Here is a 26,942-nt window from a genome sequence, read left to right on the forward strand (position 1 = left end):
CAAAAAACAGGTGTTCAAACAAATTAGAATATTAGTCGCTGGTTCACACATGAGTCTTTGTGAGTCTTTCAAGCTAAGCAAGAAGGAAAAAGTTTTATTTCTCCTTTATGCTGGATGCACGTCTCATTTTGGCTCATAAGAACTGCCACAAAAACTGCAGAAAACCCACCTAAATAGAAACTAACAATAATTAACTATCCTTTGGGATTTCATTGTAAAACTTCCTTAGACTTACCAATACAGTTCTTGCCATCAACAGTGAGTTCATAACCTTCATTACACAAACAGATGAAGGAGCCAATATTATTAAGACAATGGCCATTTCTGCATACCTGGCCAGGAAAGGAACTGCATTCATCAATATCTGTGAGCAAACAGAAAGTTTTTAGACAAGCATTGAGTACTGGTTGCCAATACAAACTATAGTCTGTAGTCTGCTGATGAGACTGCAGGGCAAGCAATGTCATTTTGTATTCTTCACTGTTATTATTACTGGATTACAGTGGATTATATAATGCCTATGCAAAGGCTTCACTGGAAGTGATCGTGCATCCATTGTCTATACTTTGTCACTGCCAACTATATCTTTTACTAATTTCAAAATTTACAACACATTTTATTAGTTAAATTTTGCACAAAATGTAGACATAAGGCTTCCAGATGACGATGGTTTCATATAACTAAGTGGTCATGCACAGTCCATTTTGTATGGAGACACAATAGATCTTACATAGGAGTTCATGAGCCCTTTAGTATACTTTTGAATACCTCTAATTTCATACAGAGGCATATGGAAGATGTTTCAGCCAGATCATGAATAGATAGAAAACAAATGGTGTCATGCTCCAACAGACAGTGTCTTTGGAGGTATTCTCCCTAGAAGAATATACATGCTTTATGCACCAATGCTGCATAGGCTACATGCACATGAGCCCTTAGGTAGATGACTATAAAGATAAAATCTGTAATGTAAAAGCTGCATGAATTGAAAACATTTTTGTAAACTGTAATTTATACAGTGATACATTTAAAGAACCTGTGCCTGTCATTGTCATAAATATATACAGGGGTACACATGACATTTTGAGTGTAGATAGTATCCAGTGTCAGTGTGGTTGTGTTTTTTTTTAAACTAGGAACTCCTCTCCAAACAACAATGAAGAAATTAGAAGTGAAACCCTAACTAGCAGAATCTAGAAGGCGGAGGGCATAAAAGTCAACCCACTGCAGCTAATTGTCTTGAGATTTATTTTACACTCTTCAACACTGATATTGTAACACCAAGAAGGAAAAGTTGTGGAATTATGGAAATCACAGGATTGATAGACATGTTAATCATATGCAAAAAAATAAAAAATAGAATGTTCAAAACATCTTGATTTGTTCAGCATTGAGTAAGAGCACATAAATACACACACTTACATGTCTTGGCATGCTATAAATAAGGTTAATGGTTTTCTGAGGAATGTTTTTCCACGCATAATGCACTTGGACATGCAAATTCATTGTATGCACTTATATAGCGCCACTATATTCTGCTTTACAAACTTTAGCATCCAACTGTCCCTAATGGGGCTCACAATCTAAGGTCCCTATCAGTATGTCTTTAGAGTGTGGGAGGAAACCGGAGTACCCGGAGGAAACCCACACAAACATGGGGAGAACATACAAACACCATGCAGATGTTGTCCTTGGTCAGATTTGAACCTAGGACCCCAGTGCTGCAAGGCACCAGTGCTAACCACTGAGCCACCATGCTGCATCATCAAGATCTGCTTCTGGCTGCTCTCTTTGTGATTGCCAATCAATGACATCCAGATGTGCTCTATGGGATACAAATGCTGAGATGCTGCAGGCCATAGGTATGTTTATGCCACGCAGGCTGCATGAACAATATGTAGCCTAGTGTTGTCCTGTTGAAATACTGCTCCTAGAACACTATGGAGAAATGGCCGTCCTACTGGTTCCATGACCAAATCAATTTAACATTGAGCTGTTGGTGTACCTTAAATGATGACTAGAAGGGATTGCCTACTGTACATTATGTACATAACATCACACACCATAATCCCAGGAGTAGGATTGGTTTAACGTTCCATTGTTAAGGACAATGGCCACAAAATCTCCAGATCAATCTATCATTCTATCCAAGACAAAAGCTTGCTGAAGAGGATAGACCTCCACTCCAGTCTCCACTGCTGTCTTACTGTGCACTCTGATAGCCTATGAGAGCAGTGGCATGAGGTCAACAGAACACCTGTAGCTGGACGTCTGGCTCATAGGCCAATGTCGTGCAAACTCCTTCTGATGGTTTTTGTAGACACTGCCACCCTAGGCTTGGGATACAGTATGATGACTAATTTCACTTGCAGTACAGAATAGTTCACTACGCACCATTATTCTCATTAGATGATCCCTTCATGCAGAGGCCAACTTCTTGGCCTAGTAGCATAGTGATCTGCCAGAGTGATAAACCAAGATCTCTAAGTTCAAGGATACTGTCCCTCTCAGTTTGTGATAACTGGTGATAACTGGCACAACTGGCACATAACTGGCCAGGACCGGATGGCATACACCCCCGTATCCTAAGGAAATTAAGTAATGTCATAGCTAGACTCTTATTTCTGATATTTGCAGACTCTATACTGACAGGGAATGTCCCACAGGATTGGCGCATAGCAAATGTGGCGCCAATATTCAAAAAGGGTTCAAAAACAAAGCCTGGAAACTATAGGCCGGTAAGTTTAACATCTGTTGTGGGTAAACTGTTTGAAGGTTTTCTAAGAGATGCTATCTTAGAGCATCTCAATGGAAATAAGCAAATAACGCCATATCAGCATAGCTTCATGAGGGATCGGTCATGCCAAACTAATTTAATCAGTTTCTATGAGGAGGTAAGTTCTAGACTTGACAGCGGCGAATCAATGGATGTCGTATATCTGGACTTCTCCAAAGCATTTGACACTGTACCACATAAAAGGTTAGTATAGAAAATGAGAATGCTCGGACTGGGAGAAAATGTCTGTATGTGGGTAAGTAACTGGCTGAGTGATAGAAAACAGAAGGTGGTTATTAACGGTACACACTAAGATTGGGTCACTGTCACTAGTGGAGTACCTCAGGGGTCAGTATTGGGCCCTATTCTCTTCAATATATTTATTAATGTTCTTGAAGAAGGCTTGCATAGTAAACTATCAATTTTCGCAGATGACACTAAACTGTGTAAAGTAATTAACACTGAAGAGCACAGTATACTACTACAGAGGGATCTGGATAGATTGGAGGCTTGGGCAGATAAGTGGCAGATGAGGTTTAACACTGACAAATGTAAGGTTATGCACATGGGAAGGAATAATGCAAGTCACCCGTACATACTAAATGGTAAAACACTCTGTAACACTGACATGGAAAAGGATCTAGGAATTTTAATAAATAGCAAACTAAGCTGCAAAAATCAGTGTCAGGCAGCTGCTGCCAGGGCCAATAAGATAATGGGTTGCATCAAAAGGGGCATAGATGCCCGTGATAAGAACATAGTCCTACCACTTTACAAATTGCTAGTCAGACCACACATGGAGTTCTGTGTACAGTTCTGGGCTCCTGTGAACAAGGCAGACATAGCAGAGCTGGAGAGGGTCCAGAGGAGGGCAACTAAAGTAATTACTGGAATGGGGCAACTACAGTACCCTGAAAGATTATCAAAATTAGGGTTATTTACTTTAGAAAAAAGATGACTGAGGGGAGATCTAATTACTATGTATAAATATATCAGGGGTCAGTACAGAGATCTCTCCCATCATCTATTTATCCCCAGTACTTTGACTGTGACGAGAGGACATCCTCTGCGTCTGGAGGAAAGAAGGCTTGTACAGAGCAGTGAGACTATGGAACTCTCTGCCTGAGGAGGTGGTGATGGTTAGTACAATAAAGGAATTCAAGAGGGGCCTGGATGTATTTCTGGAGCGTAATAATATTACAGGCTATAGCTACTAGAGAGGGGTCGTTGATCCAGGGAGTTATTCTGATTGCCTGATTGGAGTCGGGAAGGAATTTTTTATTCCCCTAAAGTGGGGAAAATTGGCTTCTACCTCACAGTTTTTTTTTTGCCTTCCTCTGGATCAACTTGCAGGATGACAGGCCGAACTGTATGGACAAATGTCTTTTTTCGGCCTTATGTACTATGTTACTATGTTACTATGTTACTATATAACAATGAACAATGAGAACAATGAGGCATCACACAATCAGGTTTTTTCCCACTTGCTACAGATTGGAGCTAGTTGCTTGAAAAATTGATCATCTTCAGATCTCAACAACACCTGTCACTTCCTCGATTTGCAGTGGCTTGTCCTTCTTGGTTTTGCACTTTCAATGTTGAGGAGTGTAGTTGCTACTTCTGATGAAATTTTGTAGGTTGTATTTTAAAGAGGATTTAGACATTTCACGATCTGATCTTTACTTAGTGGTCCACTCATTAGTTACATATGCCACCTTTTAGTACATGAAGAACTTAATTTTCAAATTCATTTTTGGCATATGAACCAGATTCTCCTCTAGAAGAAGATACTATAACAGAGCAAAGCTCTATGAATGGTATTCATATTGGTTTTATTGTATTTTTCGTCTAAAATCTCAGCCGAACTTGTGGCAGGATTGTGGCAGGATTATAACATGCTGTACATTTTTAAATTTATGTTTCTCATAGAAGCATATCGATTACTAACTTTATCCACATGAAAATCCACCAGGATGCCATTAACACCGCTCAGAGACATCAATGTAATAAAGAACTTACCCATGCAGTCATTATTATGAGAAAGCTCAAATCCAGGATAGCAGAGACAGTTATATGATCCCACTGTGTTTTTACAAGTTCCGTTTCCACATGGCTGACGCTCACATTCATCGATATCTGCCAAAGAGATGCACATGAAACAGGAGGAAACATTCTTCCTTCTGTGGTTTAAGTTTCTTGACAGTTGGATATTTTTTCCTAAATACTGGATGGCTAACATAAAAGCAGTCGTAGCCCAACAATAATTGACTCTCTACAACTTGTCTACTGCTACTAGACTGCCGCAGGGCGCACTTAAAATGTCAGCAGTCACAAACTCACTAACATGGATGCCAATATAATTTAATATCTTATAAGCTTAGCAATATTACTAAAGAAGTATATGAAACATACCCATGCACATTGTACGATCTGAAGACGCCTTGAAGCCATTGTTGCATACACAGTAATAACTGCCCAGCGTGTCCTCGCATATGCCATGACTGCAAACATTGGGAATTTCCAGGCATTCATTGCGATCTGCAAAATGGATGTACATCGAAAACACATGTTAATAAATAATGGAATACTAGTACAACCCGCAGGGTTATATGACCTAATGGAAGCATACATCCACTTTGCAAGTACATAAACGGAATGGTAGCATTACAATGAATGGTTCTTTGAAGACCTCGACTAGAGTATGTCATGAGGCATAGACTGGGATTTATTATGTCAGTATGAGAATTTTTCTAGTCATTTTGGACAGGTTTTTGTGTATTTATATACTGTATATGAAAGATGTAGAGTATGTGCATAGTTGAAAATACAGACCATTTGGTAGCTAATAGATTGCATCCCTGTTAGTATTAGGGCTCTTTCACACTTGCGTTCTTGTCTTCCGGCATAGAGTTCCGTCGTCGGGACTCTATGCCGGAAGAATACTGATCAGGATTATCCTAATGCATTCTGAATGGAGAGTAATCCGTTCAGGATGCATCAGGATGTCTTCAGTTCCGGTACGGAACGTTTTTTGGCCGGAGAAAATACCGCAGCATGCTGCGCTTTTTGCTCCGGCCAAAAATCCTGAAGACTTGCCGCAAGGCCGGATCCGGGATCAATGCCCATTGAAAGGCATTGATCCGGATCCGGCCTTAAGCTAAACGTCGTTTCGGCGCATTGCCGGACCCGACGTTTAGCTTTTTCTGAATAGTTACCATGGCTACCGGGACGCTAAAGTCCTGACAGCCATGGTAAGTGTAGCGGGGAGCAGGGGAGCAGCATACTTACCGTCCGTGCGGCTCCCCGGGCGCTCCAGAGTGACGTCAGGGCGCCCCAAGCGCATGGATCACGTGATCACATGGATCACGTCATCCATGCGCATGGGGCGCTCTGACGTCATTCTGGAGCGCCCGGGGAGCCGCACGGACTGTAAGTATACCGCTCCCCCGCTCCTACTATGGCAACCAGGACTTTAATAGCGTCCTGGGTGCCATAGTAACACTGAAAGCATTTGGAAGACGGTTCCGTCTTCAAATGCTTTCAGTACACTTGCGTTGTTACGGATCCGGCAGGCACCTCCGGCAACGGAAGTGCATGCCGGATCCCAACAACGCAAGTGTGAAAGAGGCCTTACTAATACTAAATATAGTGTTCTGAATATGGATGAGAAATGAATCTGTCTTCTACATATCGTACTTGCATTGTCAGTAGCCCATTGGCTCTTAGAAGGTCACACATAGCTAGATGACAGCTTTCACATTCTGAGTAGAATAGGAATGGAAGATCCAGTACGTTGCTTTGGAGAATACCTCCCCTGTTGTTTTACACCTTACCCTCTGCCATCTGCCAGTTTACAAAAGTGCTTTCCAAAAGGAAAGGACTGGGCACGTGAAATAGCAGTCCCAACCTTCTTGGCAACGTCTGCAATTTCCATCACAGACTTCTTTCCTTTTGAAACTGGCAGGGCTCTGAAGTCACTGACCCTCATATTGTATTCTTGTCAAAAGATCTCTTTTGGCTGGATTTTCACTCTGCCACTAGCAGAGGAAAAGGCGGTCTTCAGGTCTGTCCTTATAAAGGTTAGTAGGTCCATTAGGATTCACCAGAATCCGATGGAAAATGGATCCGGCATAGTTGTACTAACTCCAATTTCACCAGATGCATTGCTGCTGGTTTGAATAGAGGCTTAGAAATAGGTACAGGTGGAGGCCTGGATGAGTCATTTAGTTTCCAAGTAGCTTTGGACACAGGGTTTAGTCAGCATTGTGAAAGGTGTATATGAACGGTACACACTGTATTGAATGAAAAAAAGAGGGTCTTACCAATGCAAGCACCATTGGGCAGCAGCTTAAACCCAGCAGAACATTCACAGCGGTAACTCCCAGGACTGTTTAAGCAATCTGCATTTCTCTGGCAGAAATAATCACCACTGGAGCATTCGTCAATGTCTAAAATGTTAAATAACACCTCAGTCAGTACTGACACAAATACAAATATCCTTTCATTATGCTCCTATCATATCAACACTTTTATTCAGGCACAATTTAATTCTTAAGTAAACATAGTGTAATAGTTTTTTTTTTTTTTTTACAAATCAGAAGAAGAATAGATTATTTTTAGGTAAGTGGCTAAAGTGACCTCTGTCTTCACTGCGGGGCTCTATCATTAAATTAACTGTCCAGGACTTTCATATTACAGCTTCTCCAAAGCATATCAGATCGGTGAGAGTCCAATCCCCACCTCTACTAATCAGCTGGCTGAGTCCTCTTTCACACTTGCATTGTTGGGATCCGGCATGCACTTCCGTTGCCGGAGGTGCCCGCCGGATCCGGAAAAACGCAAGTGTACTGAAAGCATTTGAAGACGGAGCCGTCTTCAAAATGCGTTCAGTGTTACTATGGCAGCCAGGACGCTATTAAAGTCCTGGCTGCCATAGTAGTAGTGGGGAGCGGGGGAGCAATATACTTACAGTCCGTGCGGCTCCCGGGCGCTCCAGAATGACGTCAGAGCGCCCCATGCGCATGGATGACGTGATCCATGTGATCACGTGATCCATGCGATTGGGGCGCCCTGACGTCACTCTGGAGCGCCCCCGGGAGCCGCACGGACGGTAAGTACACTGCTCCCCCGCTCCCCACTACACTTTACCATGGCTGCCAGGACTTTAGCGTCCCGGCAGCCATGGTAACCACTCTGAAACTCTGAAAAAGCTAAATGTCGGGTCCGGCAATGCGCCGAAACGACGTTTAGCTTAAGGCCGGATCCGGATCAATGCCTTTCAATGGGCATTAATTCCGGATCCGGCCTTGCGGCAAGTCTTCAGGATTTTTGGCCGGAGCAAAAAGCGCAGCATGCTGCGGTATTTTCTCCGGCCAAAAAACGTTCCGTTCCGGAACTGAAGACATCCTGATGCATCCTGAACTGATTTCTCTCCATTCAGAATGCATTAGGATAAAACTGATCAGGATTCTTCCGGCATAGAGCCCCGACGACGGAACTCTATGCCGGAAGAAAAGAACGCAGGTGTGAAAGAGCCCTGAAGGGGGCACAGCGCTCTGATGACCACCATGAATCCTTCATTGTTTACCAGGCACAGTTTATTTATTTATTTTATGCACTTATATTATGCTACTATATTCCACAGCGCTTTACAGACATTAGCATCCAACTGTCCCCAATGGGGCTCACAATCTAAGGTCCTTATTAGTATATCTTTAGAGTGTGGGAGGAAACCGGAGTACCTGTAGGAAACTCACACAAACTCCATGCAGATGTTGCCCATGGACAGATTCGAACCTAGGACCCCAGTGCTATTAGGCACCAGTGCTAACCACTGAGCCACAGTGCTACCCCCGTACATTCTGTAGCTACTGTGTCTGGTACTGCGGTTCAGTGCTACTCAGTCCAGTTCAAGAGAATGGGACTGTTCTGCAATACGAGTTGTGGCCGCTACAGAATGTACAGACAGTGCACCACGGCCTCTTTAATCAGCTGATCGGGGGGGATGCCAGGAGTAGCACCATAATGGATCTGACATTGTTGGCATATCGATGGATAGACCATCAATATCAGTGTCCCAGGAAACCCCTTTAACATTTTTACACAAGGGTGTAAAAGATTTTTAATGTATATGGAGAAATATTATCAAAGGGAAAGACAATTAATCTGTGAGCTATAAGGGTTGTTACCGCTACGGCCACCTTGCCATATAAAAGAATACTTTTGTATGTTTTCAGATGGTGACATCACTGTGCTCATTTACTTCCTCCATACTGTGGCATCTCTTTTCCCATTAGCATTTAGCTTTTTTTTTATAGCAAACATTGTCTGTGACATCATTGCGCGTATTATTCTTGAATTGGGATGATGTGTTTCTTATCCATATGCTGTGTTATCACTGTGTTCCTTAACTACAGCCTTAACTATGCTTCTTCTTCTTCTTCATTATATTACTCCTCTTCTGTGACAGTAGTGTGCATTATTCCCAGATTCTGACATCACTGTGGGTTTTCCGAGATATTTTTTACTGATGACCTTATCGTCTTCATTGGTCATCAGTATCTGAATGGTTTAGGTCCAACACCCTGGACACCCACCAGTCCCATGGCCTAAGTGCTGCTCAGCCCCATTGAAGTGAAATTGGGCTGAGTTGTGATATCAAGCACAGCTTCTATACAATGTACGGCGTTGTGCTTGGTGAGCCAGAAGAAGGTAGTGACACTACTACAAGAACCGCAACCTTCTCAAACAGCTGGTCAGCAGGGGTCCTGGGTGTTGGACCCCCACCGATTAGATACTGATGACCCATTGAGAGGATTGTTCATCAGTAAAATTATATTGGAAAACCCTTTTAACCCTTTTATATGATGTCACCGTATGTGTACCGTATGTTACATACATTTGGCTTACAGTTACTACTTATACTATTTCGTATGAATCATAAAAAAGAACATAAGAATTTGGTATATATGTATACTTGCATTGTTGAACTTACCTTCGCAAACTAGAAGTAAATCATTGTAGTTAAATCCTGTTGGGCATTCACAACGGAAACTGCCTATCTGATTAATGCATACCCCATTTGCACAAATTCCAGGGATCTCTGTACATTCATCAATGTCTAGAAAATAATTGTAGAAATAAATAAAAGAAATAGAAACTAGATTATGATCAAATATTTACAGCTAGTTTCTGTAATTTTATATTTTTAGATGTCTTACCTACAGCTTTACCAGTGTGTATATCGAAGGTGAATCCAGGGATAGCTCCACAGAGGTTTCTGAAATTAACTTCAAGTGAAAGAAAAAATTACCAAAAAATTACCATTATTTTTTATAAGGGGATATAGATTAACAAAGATAACAGTGTATAAAATAATTGTCTATACAGTGCAGCAAGAATAATGTAGAGGCTCTTCTCTATGCCTTGTGTATACCTGTTTTAGACATTACTGAAGTCTGATTGCCCTGTCTCCTGCTTGTGATAGGTTTCTCCCTGTGATGGCCATGGGGTGGACTAGCCATAGACCCTACAGGGAAACTTCTCAGTAGGCTGATGCCCAGGGGTGTCCTAACCTTCCTCATGGACACTGGCGAAGCACATTATGATTTGAGATCAGTGTTAATGCTAGGATCATCAGGGACTTATGCATCTGGCCAGCGGCCGCAGGTGCCATACTGAATTTAACTGTATTGCTGTCCTCAGGACAGTGATACAGTTGAATACTGTGGCTGAGATGGCAGCAGTTTGTGCTCCACTGTAGTATTTGGTTCTGCTGGGGCAGTATTTTGTACCCCGCCTACTTCTGTTGTCTTTGCTTACTTGTGTTGGCTCTGCCTTCTGTCAGTCTGTTCCCGCCTACCACATTGGGCAACTTTTATTAAATTTTTCCAGGGCCACTTTAAATTCCCAGTCCATCCCTTGTCAGGTCTTACAAGCAGGAAGCAAAAAATATGCAAAGACATATCTCCCAAGAAAGAGAACCATCTTGCTGGTGCCACCTTTTGGAAGTGGTTCCCTATGAGTCAAAATACAACAAGCCTTGGGATTGTACAAGGAAATATAGCAAAGCCAGATATCCATCCATAGACAGCTGTTTCAGGGTGCTTGCCACTCATAGAATTCTGGTGTGGGATTCTGTCTGTCTGGGTGCCATGCCTTGAATGTGGCTTAGGCGGGGTGCGGAATTCCATTAAAGAGATCAGTCTCGGGAAGGCACCTCAAAACAACTGTCTACAGCTGAATATCTGTTTTTGCTATATTCCCTTGTCAAATCTCAAGGCTCGTTTGAAAGTTGGCGCTAGCGACATGACTCTCTTCTTTGGGAGATACCTCTTTGCATATTCATTTCCCATGGGGCATTGCCAATAAGTCTCCATACAGGACTGGTCTTTTCAAGGAGATTCAGCACCTTGCCTAAGAAGCAGGAGGCAGAGAAGTGAAGTATGAAGATGCATCTTATAGAAATGGCGATTCTACACACAGCACACAGATAGTATAGCCAGTGTGAGTCAAGGGAGTTCTTTAACATTGCAACTAATAATTGTAGGGACTCACCATATCACTGTACTCCTTGTCTTTTAGAGCAGAAATTATATCTTCATTCACACTCTACAGGACATACCATGGGGAGGGAGGGTGCCTGAAAGCACCAGGAGGGATTTGATAGGTTAAGATTAGGGATGAGTGAATTAATTCTTAGAGATCGACTCATCTCATCAACCAGTGTTCTTCACCTTTGAGGGCCTGTTCCTGCTATTGAAGAATCTTGTTAGGCTGCTTAATCGACAGGGCTGGACATCACGCCCGGCCAATCTTGCACCTGCGCTGCTGCTTCAAGTAGTGGCACATGTGCAGAGGCTCTGCTTCAGTAGCACCAACTGTTCATGTGCCAATACTGAAAGTGCAGTGGTGCATGCACAGTTGCTGCTCCAGTAGTGGAAGCAGGGTCTCTGTGCTTGTGCTGCTTCTTGGTACAGCAGTGTAGGTGTAAGACTGTCAGGGCATGTCCAGCCCTGTCAATTAAGTGGCAGGGAAAGATTCTTTACCAGTGAGGACAGCCGCCCACTGGTGAAGAACTATGGTTGATGAGATGATATCCCTAGTGATGATGTAAACCTGTAGTTCACAAGAAGTCAGCCACATAGTAAAATAAAAGACTATTTACACAGAAAAGTAGGCACTGGAATAGCGGTCAGGCTGGAATTTACATGACCATTATGAACCATAATGAAAGTGTTCAAAATGTATGTATTCAGTTGAGCTAAACTGAAACAAATGATGCTGCTAGAATATTGGTGGTTAAGTTAGCATTTTATGTGCAAAAAATGACCAGAGTTCTTCTCTAAGTCATGTGCCACTTTATCCTTCCAATGTTATGCCTCTGTAAAGTTTAGAAAATTCTGTTTAGCATTTTTATATTTACATTGGTTAAAAAAAACTGGGTTCTGCAGACAACAAATATGGTGACCACTAAAACTATTTCTCCTGACACCAGCCTAAATATGCATACTAGAAACAAGCAAATGTCTTAAAACTAGTTTAGTTTCCAATTTGGTGAATTTATAATAAAATTCGATTCGGGTCCTAATCGATTCAGCCCAAATCAAATATGCTCCAATTGCCCTGAGAATTGGTATATAACCCTCTCTGGTCTCATACTACTACTACTACTACTACTACTCTGGGTTTCTGGGCAATATTACTCATTATGGAGAGAGCCTAGTAGTACATGTACGTAGTATTGTAGGCTACGCAACACACCTCTGGGTTTCTGTGAAAGATATTCAATTAAACTTTCAAATTAGCTAAGCCTAGCTGATGCTAGCAGATGTAAGATGTGCTAATTTTAACATTTATTTTTTTTGCAGAAACCCGGAGGAGTGTCGACTATCTTACAATACTTCTCATGTGTACTGTCATACACATGAAGCACCGTCCATAAGGAAAAATTGTATCCGAATAAATGCCTCTCAGGCAACCAAGCAAATTTCCTTTGCTCAGCTCTGGTAAAGGGCTAGGTTCCTCGTATGAGGGACCCCATTTTATTTTCCTTTGGAAAGGAGATTGGCTTGCACAAGTACAGCAACAGATAAAAAAAATATTATTATGAAAAATCGCTGATTGAAAAGTTTGAAGCTACCACCAGGGAAAAGTCTTATTAAGAAAAAGCATTTATTGTTCAAGGCTGCCACCAAAAACTTGTGGATAAAGATGGGGGAAAATTAGCACACTAGATGGTTTCCAATTTTTTATTTACATATGAAGTAGTAGAAATGAAGTCCTTTGAATACCTCGCAGCCACAACCAATACAAAGATCATTGCTTTGTTCTGTTGTGCATTTATTACAGTGTATTTGTCTAGCACAGAGCTCTGAGGTCGTAATGCAGGGTAACAGGATCCCACCTGCCAAGTGCCATTCATAATATTGTGGCTTTCTTATGTAGCAGCGGTGTCTTTGGGCCTCCTCAGGCCAACTGCCGCATCCCCTATAGGTAAACCCTTCATTCAATAGCTACTCAATCAAACCCTGCTGCAACAAAGCATTAGCTTTCATACACTGCAGTGTTAACATTTTGGCAATTAGCATCCTGACCTATTTTTGAGGACATAGGGGAACATTTTTAATTCCCCTAGGCCAGCTTTCTGCTGTAAAACAGTCACAAAATATTTGCAGAGTGTGGGTTTTGTGTCGTGTTTGACACTTTACAAAAAAGTGGGCTGCGCTGGGCGAGGACTAGGTGGTGAAGGGTTAGGACTTGCTAGCCAGGCACATACAGTATATTATAATTTACACCATAAAACCGGTGTAAGCTATACCACAAATCTATGCCAGCTCCTAGCTGGTCTTAATAAGTGTCCCTCAAGGAAACCATTAATGCTCTACTGTGTTGGACAAATGTGACTATTATTAACAAACAAATTGAGGTCTGGGGTCTTCTTGTATCTAAAGGTCTGAAGCTCCCATGAGCTTCTGATCATGCAGTAATAATTTGTGTGTATAGAAAGGGACACTCTTCTTCCTGAGATTACAACTTCCTTTTTGCAACTTAAATATTTTTTGTAGACTAATAAACAAGCCTCTTAAAGTCATCTGACAGAATAAAGTAGCGTCTGCACCACGGGGATCTTTAAAGACTTCAATGCAAAATGTTTCCAGGCTACCATTAGTTTTGATTTCTAAGAAGCTGACGTTGGCAGACATTTTGCCTCTAATCATTACAACTTCAAAAATTCACCCAAACTATATGCTGACAATTAATTTACAAAATCCATTACTATATTTACTGGATTATCTCAATTTCTTGAAGAATAAGTTTCCTATAAAGAAGTTTCAATTTGTAAGGATGGCTGCCACAGCTCAGGGTTTCCTGCCAGCCATATGGTCATTGATGTGGAATGTTAATCAGTATCGGTACATGTATGGAAATGATGGCCATCAATGCATTTATTTGGTCTAGATTTAGGCCATATAGGCATTAAATGTGCTGCTATTAGCAATAAAAGAGAGATGTTCTTTGAAAACTAAAGCAGTGAATATAAAATGCTCAACTATCATTTACTATTTGCTCATAGCATTGGATGCTATAGTTTTGGTAGATATTAAATGATGTTATTTGTATTACTTACATGTGAATACAATATTCAAGCATATGGATATCATAGAAAGGGGTCTCCTGCTCAGGTGTCAACATGTAAAAAATTAACAAAGGGGTTTTCCCATCTCAACATTTATGTCCAATAGTTGCGAGTCTCAAAAAAGATTTTTAACCCCTTCACTTCGCTAAACCCCCCCCTCTAAATCTGCCGCCTGGCTTACATAGAACAAAGCAGATTAACCAGGTGTTGTCTGCAGGATTTTTACAGGACTGTTTCAGGATTGTACTGAAAAGGCTGGCAACTGAAAAACAGTGGGAGCAGCTACTGTATATGCTGGGTTTATATTTAGCATTACTTTCTAGGGTTAGTGTTTCTTTAAAGGGGTTTCTCTGGATACGTCATCAGTATCTGATCTGTAGGGGTCCAACACCTGCCGATCAGCTGTTTGAGAAGGAACCTGCACTAGTAGTAGCGTCGAGGCTTTCTCACAGCTTTCCCTGTCACATGGCCTAGGCGCATCTCAACCCCATTGAAGTGAATGGGGATGAGTTGCGATACCAAGCACAGCCGCTATTAAATGGACTTTGATCTCTATCAAATGTGCTTGGTGAGCTGAGAGAAGGCTTCGGTGGTACTGTGAGCACTGGTACCTATTCAAACAACTGATCGGCGGGGGTCCCGATAGCAGACCCCCACCGATCAGATACTGATGACCTACCCAAAGGATAGGTCATCAGTAGTGTTGAGAAAATGGAAGTCAAACAAATTGACTTTGATCCGAATTTCAGGAAAAATTAAATTCGCTGTGAAGCTGAATTTCCTCACCCTTTATGGCAAAGAATAAATTTTCCCCGAAATGGCAGGAAAAACAAAAAAAAAAACCATACTCACCTCATCCATTTACATGCAAAGAGGCCGTTGCGGCCATCTTGATTGAAAGATACTGCGTGAAATCTCATGCACGGTGACGTATGACCTCACCCTGCCGGCCAGCATAATGAAGTCATCACGTCACCGCGCAAGATTTTGCATGGTATCTTCAATCAAGATGCCCGCGACGCAACTCAAATGGATAACGTGAGTATTTATTAATTTTTTTACCCTTATTAACCCCTGAAAGGCCTAAATGGTAGCCTCAGATGCCGTGATCAGCGATGACCATGGCATCTGAGGGGCTCAATGACGGGGGAGCAAGGGGGGTGCGTTCGCCGTTCGCCGTCATTGCGCCCACTACATACAAAGAAATGCACTTCGTAACAAAGAAATTTGCTCATCTCTAGTCATCTGTATAAAGATCTCGGAAAACAATTTTAAGGTAAATGGACTTGAAATTGGACAGCTGGTTTATAAAATGCATCAGTTTTTCAATGTGCAACCACTCATTTTGACAGTAATAAGATGTATTTCAGGAACATTTTTTTAATTCTTTGGCCTATTTGTCCAAACTGTAAGGGTTAGTTGTAAAGAATAGCTTAAAAACACAAGTGAGTTAGTTCAGAAGACCTATTGCAAAATCAAATTTTAAAACTAAAAATAAGACAACATTCTTTAGGATTTTTCTACTTAAAAACTCTCACTTATTTGGTTCATGCACATGACTATACTATGGCTATATTTTGTCCTTGCTTGTGGAAAGAGGAAGAGACAAGACACCACCTCGCTTTGCCTTTGCCTTCAAATATAGTCCCGCAGTAGAGGTAATCAGGTGGGTCATCAATGAGAATTGGGACCTATTGAGAGGGGACCCTTCTTTGAACAAGTTTTCGAGTCAGCGACCTTTGGTCACATTCAGAAAGTGCCCTACCCTCAAGGATATGTTGGTTAATAGTGTATTCAGCAAACCCCAGGTGGAGACCTGGCTCAAAAAAAACAGAGGGAATTATAAGTGTGGGCATTGTTATTTTTGTGAATTAAATGCATGCAGCAAATTCCTACACATAGGAGGAGTGAAGCACGTAGTACGCGACTTCATCAATTGTCGCACACCATATGTGGTCTATGTCGTGTTTTGCCCCTGTAAAAGATTTTATATTGGGAAAACTATTCGTCCCCCTTTTGAGTGAATCCGTGAGCATGTCGGGTCCATACGTTCAGGTAAAGGTTGTCCCCGCTTGATTGAGCACATCCGCACTGCCCATGATGCCCACCCGCGTTGTCTTTCCTTTGCAGGAGTGGAGCATGTCCGACCCATCCCTAGGGGAGGGGATCGGCACTGTCTGCTCCTGCGAAGGGAAGCAAGGTGGATCTTGCATACGGGGGCCATGGGGGACGCGGGGCTGAACGACATGTCGGTCTTCCTTTAAGGGGAACTAGGTGATACACATTTGTGCCGTTTATTTAGTAATCGATGATATACCGATTTTTCAACCTGTCAGAGTTTTTTCGCTCCTCTAGTGCTTAGTATTCCCTTGCCAGTGTGGGACGATAGTTTGTCTTTTCATCACGTAGCAAAATGTATTATAATAGTGACTCTATCTTTTGTATTTACTTAAGTGCTTTTTGTCCCTTTCTGCATTTTTATGGTTTTGATTGTCATTTACCTGCGGCGCACAGCTGTTGGCGATGGTCCCGGCTACTGAGCGCCACCCCTATAAAGCGCAAGGAGGCGCGATGACGTCCACAGCGGCCAGAGGAAGCGCGATTACAAGCGCGAAACGGCCGTAGCCACTACCACCTGCAATAGAGTGTCCGCCCCAGGATCCTGCATGTAACTCTTTTTGAAGATGATACAATAAAGAAGTAACTTAACAGCAACTTCGGTGAGTGCTGCGCACCTTTACTCATTCTCCCTACATTGTTGCAAATTGAATCAACTCCCCCTCTTTAGTGCTGAGCACCACAGATGAAGTTCAATTTACCACTGCACCGGCTATCGACAAGTGAGCAATAGTGGGTCTTGGTATTGAGTGTGAGCAGTGCCGCTATATTCATTTCTCATTGTAACAATATATTTTGTACTGATCCATAATAGAGCTTGCCGGAAAAGTCCATGAGGCATCTACTTTACCTCTGATTTCAAAGTGTTTTTCTGTTGGATACATCTGACAAAAATGTGGAATAATCAGTCATACTTCATATATATGGAGTTATTCTCCCCTAAAAATATTGCTTTTAGGGGAGAATATCCATAATATCTGTAAATGTGTTATACTAAAAGCTCCAGGACATTTTTTTTTTCCCGGACGAAATGGGCGGGGTCTCCCATGGTAGCTCATAATAGGGTACCTCTTTACCTACTGCACATTGTATGATAACCTACAGTAGAGTTTGGCACACCTGGCCATTGCTCCTCAAAAATATTTGAAGATTAAGCAGTATTTATTTTTTCCTGGATTAATAGACCTCTGAAGGGGGAAGAGAATTTGACAAGGCCTAAGACGAAGAGTGGAAATGTTAAAGACAGATTTGGAGAAGGAGATTAATGACATCATATTCTGTACCTGTTCCAGGAGTTGGGCATGGTTCACAAGGTTTACTCCAGGCTTTGCCGATATTATATGTACAGCAGCACATCTTTTTTGTGACATTAAAAGGCAGTTCATTCTCACACATGGTTCCATTATAAGTTCTGTAACAATAACTCTTCCTCATATCTATAACAAATCAGAACACATTTTTGCATATATTATTGAAGTAAATTTTTGTTCAGGAACAGTTTATAAACTTGTTCTAAAATTGAATCATAGCAGAAATGTTTTAGCTAAACTTTGTCTCTGTAAGTTTTTTTGCATTTTTACTAATTTATATTCTCCCAACTAAATACTGTACTTTAACAGATCAATTCACATAATAATGTTTCACCTTATAACAAGTTTTATGTCTAAGATGATTAAACTTCTAATTAAATAATAAATAAATAAAACATACAGCCATAGAATAAGTTAACTATGGGCATTAAGGGTAAATTATGCCATATACATCAACATTTGCAAGCCTGTTGCTAGGCATGTTACACAAACTCTCTCCCTTACATCACCTTATCATAGCACACAGCTTTTACATTTGGAGAACTTTACGACCTAGCCACCGTTTTACAAGATTCTTGAATTTGGTACAATTTACTTAGTACATTTCCTCTATTTTTTCTACCTTTTCTTCAATAACAGTCTTCAGAGATTTGTCAAGAAGTACATAGAAATTGAAAGTGATTGGAATGTAATAATCTGACCTTTTTCACAATCTGCAATGATAGCAGTGCTGCAGTGAAGAGCGCTTTCCGCTACAATGATAAAGGTGCTCTGTAGCTCTGTAGCGCTGACTTCCAGCAATGAACAAAACAGCTGATCAGTGGGAATGCGGGGTGCCAGATCCTTGCCAATCAGCTAGTGATGGGCCATCACTTAAAAATTATGTGAAATGTATGAGTAAAACGATTACATTTCTAAACTTTCATTTCTCCTTTATTCATATGTTAGGACATTTGACCGATTTGAGCAAAGACCGATTGTCAGTAGCTTACCCATACAAGTGTGTCCACCGTTGACTTGCATGTACTCTGGAGGGCATATGCATGTAAAGTTCCCCAAAGTATTGTAGCATATTCCTGGTCCACAAACTCCGGGATTAGTGACGCATTCATCAATATCTAAAGGATAATACAAGAGAGATTCAATATAAAGAAACAAATATGCATGATAACATGGGTAAGAAATACACTTTTCACATATAATTTAGCTTCATGGAAATCCATAATTATTGACTGTGTGTTTGTAAAGACCCCTTTACATTGGCAGGCACAGCAGGTAATCATCAACGATCTGCTTGTACCCGATAATCGTCTGCTCGTCATAGGAGGTGAGATCTGCATTTACATTCACCTCTGCAGTTCCCATACTGAATGACTATTCCTGGGTAGTAGATAACTGTCTACACAGGAAGATCTGCTGCCTAGAAATGATGATTTAGGTGACTGCATTAGCGATGCTTTCACCCGATGAACAAGCGCTTGGTCATTCATTGGGTAACCTGCGGCACCTTCACACAGGGCAATTATTGGGAATGATTGTTCCTAGGAACACTCTTTCCCAATGACTGCACAGATCATTGGCCCATGTAAAGGGGCCTTACGTATCTATTTTATGCAAAAAGAGCCATATTGTAAATATTGTATAGCCTTATGTGACATGTTGAATACTGTATACTACACAGAGGCTACAATAAAAAAAATAGTTAAGTGTAAATGTTCCCAAAAGGTGCTATATGGAGCACAGCGTAGATTTATAGCTACTGTAAGATGTTATCTTCATCTTCTTCATTTATACAATGCAGTTACCTTCACATATACGAGTTTCCTCACTGAGATAGTAGCCTTGTGGACATTCACACTGGAAGCTTCCAAATGTATTAATACAATTACCACCTTGGCACAGACCTGGTAATTCCTGGCACTCATCAATATCTAAAGTAATAACAAGAATATTGATTAAAAAAAGAAATGCAATGTTAATTCAAAAATGTGTGCAATAGTTGTTTAGCTGCTTAAATAAAGGGGTTGCCAATGGGGCTGACGAAAAACAACAGAGTGATCTACTCTCCTTTTTTGTCAGTCCCATAGACTTTGAATGGAGTGGCGGGGTACATGGGTCACCATTCAAACTCCTCCTCACTGCAGTCGTGCATTGAGAAGGAACATGGAACTCAGGACCCTGGTTCTAGTGATCTTTGGGGTCCATAAGTGGTGCCCCAAGCAGTCAGAATCCCCTATCCTGTAATTAGGTGATAAATGTCCTCTGTGCAACACCTTTAAGAAGGGATTTTCCAGGTTTAGGAAAAAAAAAACCTTTTTCCAAAAACAGCACCACTTATGTCTAGTGTTGCCGCTAATCCCTATTCAAATGAAAGAGACTAAGCTGCAATACAGACAGAGGGGAATTGTTACTGGAAACAACATAGACCCATTTTCCTCAATACAGAAAACACATTTGCTTAATTATCAACGTATCATCTAATAATTAACTGATTTAAATAAACAAGGTTATTGAACTTGTTTGTAGAATACTTTTAGCAATTTTTAATCATAATTGTAGAAGATTTAATAATATTTTTATAATATATTTCCAAATAATTTTAATACATGAAAAAGATTCAAGACTAATTGTTGAATAGGGATGAGCGAACCCGAACTGTATAGTTCGGGTTCGTACCGAATTTTGGGGTGTCCGTGACACGGACCCGAACCCGAACATTTTCATAAAAGTCCGGGTTCGGTGTTCTGCGCTTTCTTGGCGCTTTTTGAAAGGCTGCAAAGCAGCCAATCAACAAGCGTCATACTACTTGCCCCAAGAGGCCATCACAGCCTTGCCTACTATTGGCATGGCTGTGATTGGCCAGTGCAGCATGTGACCCAGCCTCTATATAAGCTTGGGTCACGTAGCGCTGCACGTCACTCTGCTGATTCAAGCATAGGGAGAGGTTGCTGCTGCGACGTTAGGGCGAGATTAGGCAGATTAACTCCTCCAAAAGACTTCATTCTGTGATCGATCTGCAGCTGTGGATCATTGAAGTGCTAATATCGACTTGCTCACTTTTTTGAGGCTGCCCAGAGCGTTTTTAGATCACTTTTTTCTGTGGTGATCGGCGGCCATTTTGTGGCTTGTGGTGCGCCAGCACAAGCTATCACCAAGTGTATTTAACCATCAATAGTGTGGTTATTTTTTGTTATATCCTACATCAGCTGCAGGCTGAGCCTGTGTCACCGAAGTGCATTTAACCATCAACAGTCTGGTTATTTTTTGGCCATATACTACATCAGCTGCAGGCTGAGCCTGTGTCACCGAAGTGCATTTAACCATCAACAGTCTGGTTATTTTTTGGCCATATACTACATCTGGTGCAGGCTGAGCCTGTGTCACCCAAGTGCATTTAACCATCAATAGTGTGGTTATATTTTGGCCATATACTACATCAGGGGCAAGTTGAGCCTGTCACCCAGCGCCTAAAAAATAGACCTGACATTTCTATTTAACCAAATTTGTACTGTTTTAGCTGGTCAAGTTATTTGTAGTGACCGTAAAAGCACACTTTTTGTTCTGGGTTGAAAAACTATTCCCAAATTTGCCATTCCCAAAATAACAAGTTTCTGCTATATGAGGCCTACTTGAAATCTATCCCAAAAAGGATATCTTACATTGAAGGTGCTGATAGTGTCATTCAGAAAAACCTAACACACACGCTACCGTGCAGATACAAGTCTAATTCTGTGATTAAACCTATACCTGTCACACAGCGCAAAAAAAAAACAGGCCTCACATTTCTATTCAACCAAATCTGTACAGTTTTAGCTGGTCAAGTTATTTGTAGTGACCGTAAAAGCACATTTTTTGTTCTAGGTTGAAAAACTATTCCCAAATTTGCCATTCTCAAAATAACTAGTTTCTGCTATATGAGGCCTACTTGAAATCTATCCCAAAAAGGATATCTTACATTGAAGGTGCTGATAGTGTCATTCAGAAAAACCTAACACACACGCTACCGTGCAGATACAAGTCTAATTCTGTGATTAAACCTATACCTGTCACACAGCGCAAAAAAAAACAGGCCTCACATTTCTATTCAACCAAATCTGTACTGTTTTAGCTGGTCAAGTTATTTGTAGTGACTGTAAAAGCACACTTTTTGTTCTGGGTTGAAAAACTATTCCCAAATTTGCCATTCTCAAAATAACTAGTTTCTGCTATATGAGGCCTACTTGAAATCTATCCCAAAAAGGATATCTTACATTAAAGGTGCTGATAGTGTCATTCAGAAAAATTTAACACACACGCTACCGTGCAGATACAAGTCTAATTCTGTGATTAAACCTATACCTGTCACACAGCGCAAAAAAAAACAGGCCTCACATTTCTATTTAACCAAATCTGTACTGTTTTAGCTGGTCAAGTTATTTGTAGTGACCGTAAAAGCACATTTTTTGTTCTAGGTTGAAAAACTATTCCCAAATTTGCCATTCTCAAAATAACTAGTTTCTGCTATATGAGGCCTACTTGAAATCTATCCCAAAAAGGATATCTTACATTGAAGGTGCTGATAGTGTCATTCAGAAAAACCTAACACACACGCTATCGTGCAGATACAAGTCTAATTCTGTGATTAAACCTATACCTGTCACACAGCGCAAAAAAAAACAGGCCTCACATTTCTATTCAACCAAATCTGTACTGTTTTAGCTGGTCAAGTTATTTGTAGTGACCGTAAAAGCACACTTTTTGTTCTGGGTTGAAAAACTATTCCCAAATTTGCCATTCTCAAAATAACTAGTTTCTGCTATATGAGGCCTACTTAAAATCTATCCCAAAAAGGATATCTTACATTAAAGGTGCTGATAGTGTCATTCAGAAAAATTTAACACACACGCTACCGTGCAGATACAAGTCTAATTCTGTGATTAAACCTATACCTGTCACACAGCGCAAAAAAAAACAGGCCTCACATTTCTATTCAACCAAATCTGTACTGTTTTAGCTGGTCAAGTTATTTGTAGTGACCGTAAAAGCACATTTTTTGTTCTAGGTTGAAAAACTATTCCCAAATTTGCCATTCTCAAAATAACTAGTTTCTGCTATATGAGGCCTACTTGAAATCTATCCCAAAAAGGATATCTTACATTGAAGGTGCTGATAGTGTCATTCAGAAAAACCTAACACACACGCTATCGTGCAGATACAAGTCTAATTCTGTGATTAAACCTATACCTGTCACACAGCGCAAAAAAAAACAGGCCTCACATTTCTATTCAACCAAATCTGTACTGTTTTAGCTGGTCAAGTTATTTGTAGTGACCGTAAAAGCACACTTTTTGTTCTGGGGTGAAAAACTATTCCCAAATTTGCCATTCTCAAAATAACTAGTTTCTGCTATATGAGGCCTACTTGAAATCTATCCCAAAAAGGATATCTTACATTGAAGGTGCTGATAGTGTCATTCAGAAAAACCTAACACACACGCTACCGTGCAGATACAAGTCTAATTCTGTGATTAAACCTATACCTGTCACACAGCGCAAAAAAAAAACAGGCCTCACATTTCTATTCAACCAAATCAGTACTGTTTTAGCTGGTCAAGTTATTTGTAGTGACCGTAAAAGCACACTTTTTGTTCTGGGTTGAAAAACTATTCCCAAATTTGCCATTCTCAAAATTGTGGTGAACGGGAACAATGAGGAAAACATCTAATAAGGGACGCGGACGTGGACATGGTCGTGGTGGTGTTAGTGGACCACAGCCACAGCCACACGTCCTAGTGAACCAACTACCTCAGGTCCCAGTAGCCAGCAGAATTTACAGCGATATTTGGTGGGGCCCAATGCCGTTTTAAGGATGGTAAGGCCTGAGCAGGTACAGGCATTAGTCACTTGGGTGGCCGACAGTGGATCCAGCACGTTCACATTATCTCCCACCCAGTCTTCTGCAGAAAGCGCACAGATGGCGCATGAAAACCAAGCCCATCGGTCTGTCACATCACCCCCATGCATATCAGGGAAACTGTCTGAGCCTCAAGTTATGCAGCAGTCTCTTATGCTGTTTGAAGACTCTGCTGCCAGGGTTTCCCAAAGGCATCCACCTAGCCCTTCCCCAGGGGTGGAAGAGATAGAATGCACTAACGCACAACCACTTATTTTTCCTGATGATGAGGACATGGGAATACCACCTCAGCACGTCTCTGATGATGACGAAACACAGGTGCCAACTGCTGCGTCTTTCTGCAGTGTGCAGACTGAACAGGAGGTCAGGGATCAAGACTGGGTGGAAGATGATGCAGGGGACGATGAGGTCCTAGACCCCACATGGAATGAAGGTCGTGCCACTGACTTTCACAGTTCGGAGGAAGAGGCAGTGGTGAGACCGAGCCAACAGCGCAGCAAAAGAGGGAGCAGTGGGCAAAATCAGAACACCCGCCGCCAAGAGACTCCGCCTGCTACTGACCGCCGCCATCTGGGACCGAGCACCCCAAAGGCAGCTTCAAGGAGTTCCCTGGCATGGCACTTCTTCAAACAATGTGCTGACGACAAGACCCGAGTGGTTTGCACGCTGTGCCATCAGAGCCTGAAGCGAGGCATTAACGTTCTGAACCTTAGCACAACCTGCATGACCAGTCACCTGCATGCAAAGCATGAACTGCAGTGGAGTAAACACCTTAAAAACAAGGAACTCACTCAGGCTCCCCCTGCTACCTCTTCTGCTGCTGCCGCCGCCTCGGCCTCTTCTGCTGCTGCCGCCGCCTCGGCCTCTTCCTCTGCCTCTGGAGGAACGTTGGCACCTGCCGCCCAGCAAACATGGGATGTACCACCAACACCACCACCTGCATCACCAAGCATCTCAACCATGTCACACGGCAGCGTTCAGCTCTCCATCTCACAAACATTTGAGAGAAAGCGTAAATTCCCACCTAGCCACCCTCGATCCCTGGCCCTGAATGCCAGCATTTCTAAACTACTGGCCTATGAAATGCTGTCATTTAGGCTGGTGGACACACACAGCTTCAAACAGCTCATGTTGCTTGCTGTCCCACAGTATGTTGTTCCCAGCCGGCACTACTTCTCCAAGAGAGCCGTGCCTTCCCTGCACAACCAAGTGTCCGATAAAATCAAGTGTGCACTGCGCAACGCCATCTGTGGCAAGGTCCACCTAACCACAGATACGTGGACCAGTAAGCACGGCCAGGGACGCTATATCTCCCTAACTGCACACTGGGTCAATGTAGTGGCGGCTGGGCCCCAGGCGGAGAGCTGTTTGGCGCACGTCCTTCCGCCGCCAAGGATCGCAGGGCAACATTCTTTGCCTCCTGTCACCTCCTCCTCCTACTCAGCTTCCTCCTCCTCTTCTTCCACCTGCTCATCCAGTCAGCCACACACCTTCACCACCAACTTCAGCACAGCCCGGGGTAAACGTCAGCAGGCCGTTCTGAAACTCATATGTTTGGGGGACAGGCCCCACACCGCACAGGAGTTGTGGCGGGGTATAGAACAACAGACCGACGAGTGGTTGCTGCCGGTGAGCCTCAAGCCCGGCCTGGTGGTGTGCGATAATGGGCGAAATCTCATTGCAGCTCTGGGACTAGCCGGTTTGACGCACATCCCTTGCCTGGCGCATGTGCTGAATTTGGTGGTGCAGAAGTTCATTCTCAACTACCCCGACATGTCAGAGCTGCTGCATAAAGTGCGGGCCGTCTGTTCGCGCTTCCGGCGTTCACACCCTGCCGCTGCTCGCCTGTCTGCGCTACAGCGTAACTTCGGCCTTCCCGCTCACCGCCTCATATGCGACGTGCCCACCAGGCGGAACTCCACTTTGCATATGCTGGACAGACTGTGCGAGCAGCAGCAGGCCATAGTGGAGTTTCAGCTGCAGCACGCACGGGTCAGTCGCACTGCGGATCAGACCCACTTCACCACCAATGACTGGGCCTCCATGCGAGACCTGTGTGCCCTGATGCGCTGTTTCGAGTACTCCACCAACATGGCCAGTGGCGATGACGCCGTTATCAGCGTTACAATACCACTTCTATGTCTCCTTGAGAAAACACTTAGGGCGATGATGGAAGAGGAGGTGTCCCAGGAGGAAGAGGAGGAAGAGGGGTCATTTTTAGCACTTTCAGGCCAGTCTCTTCGAAGTGACTCAGAGGGAGGTTTTTTGCAACAGCAGAGGCCAGGTACAAATGTGGCCAGACAGGGCCCACTACTGGAGGACGAGGAGGACGAGGATGAAGAGGAGGTGGAGGAGGATGAGGATGAAGCATGTTCACAGCGGGGTGGCACCCAAAGCAGCTCGGGCCCATCACTGGTGCGTGGCTGGGGGGAAACACAGGACGATGACGATACGCCTCCCACAGAGGACAGCTTGTCCTTACCTCTGGGCAGCCTGGCACACATGAGCGACTACATGCTGCAGTGCCTGCGCAATGACAGCAGAGTTGCCCACATTTTAACGTGTGCGGACTACTGGGTTGCCACCCTGCTGGATCCCCGGTACAAAGACAATGTGCCCACCTTACTTCCTACACTGGAGCGTGATAGAAAGATGCGCGAGTACAAGCGCGCGTTGGTAGACGCGCTACTGAGAGCATTCCCAAATGTCACAGGGGAACCAGTGGAAGCCCAACGCGAAGGCAGAGGAGGAGCAAGAGGTCGCCAACGCAGCTGTGTCACGGCCAGCTCCTCTGAGGGCAGGGTTAGCATGGCAGAGATGTGGAAAAGTTTTGTCACCACGCCACAGCTAACTGCACCACCACCTGATACGGAACGTGTTAGCAGGAGGCAACATTTCACTAACATGGTGGAACAGTACCTGTGCACACCCCTCCACGTACTGACTGATGGTTCGGCCCCATTCAAATTCTGGGTCTCCAAATTGTCCACGTGGCCAGAGCTAGCCTTTTATGCCTTGAAGGCCAGCGTTTTGTCTGAACGTGTATTCAGCACGGCAGGGGGCGTCATTACAGACAAACGCAGCCGCCTGTCTACAGCCAAAGTGGACAAGCTAACGTTCATAAAAATGAACCAGGCATGGATCCCACAGGACCTGTCCATCCCTTGTGCAGATTAGATATTAACTACCTCCCCTTAACAATATATTA

General features: G+C 42.7%; 1 protein-coding gene across 1 annotated transcript in view; it reads right to left on the reverse strand.

Moving 5' to 3' along the window:
• The window catches only part of FBN2 (fibrillin 2), a 372,340-nt gene that overhangs the window by 35,660 nt on the left and 309,738 nt on the right, over nt 1-26,942 (reverse strand). Inside the window, exons 39-47 of the mRNA XM_040415981.1 lie at nt 19,648-19,773; nt 18,835-18,960; nt 17,816-17,968; nt 9,997-10,065; nt 9,771-9,896; nt 7,099-7,224; nt 5,189-5,314; nt 4,796-4,912; nt 236-364 (exon numbers count right to left, since the gene is read on the reverse strand). Of these exons, the coding sequence (XP_040271915.1) occupies nt 236-364; nt 4,796-4,912; nt 5,189-5,314; nt 7,099-7,224; nt 9,771-9,896; nt 9,997-10,065; nt 17,816-17,968; nt 18,835-18,960; nt 19,648-19,773 (1,098 nt within the window). The remainder of the gene's footprint in view (nt 1-235; nt 365-4,795; nt 4,913-5,188; nt 5,315-7,098; nt 7,225-9,770; nt 9,897-9,996; nt 10,066-17,815; nt 17,969-18,834; nt 18,961-19,647; nt 19,774-26,942) is intronic.

Source organism: Bufo bufo, chromosome 2 (assembly GCF_905171765.1).
Source record: "Bufo bufo chromosome 2, aBufBuf1.1, whole genome shotgun sequence".
Lineage (NCBI taxonomy): Eukaryota > Metazoa > Chordata > Amphibia > Anura > Bufonidae > Bufo > Bufo bufo.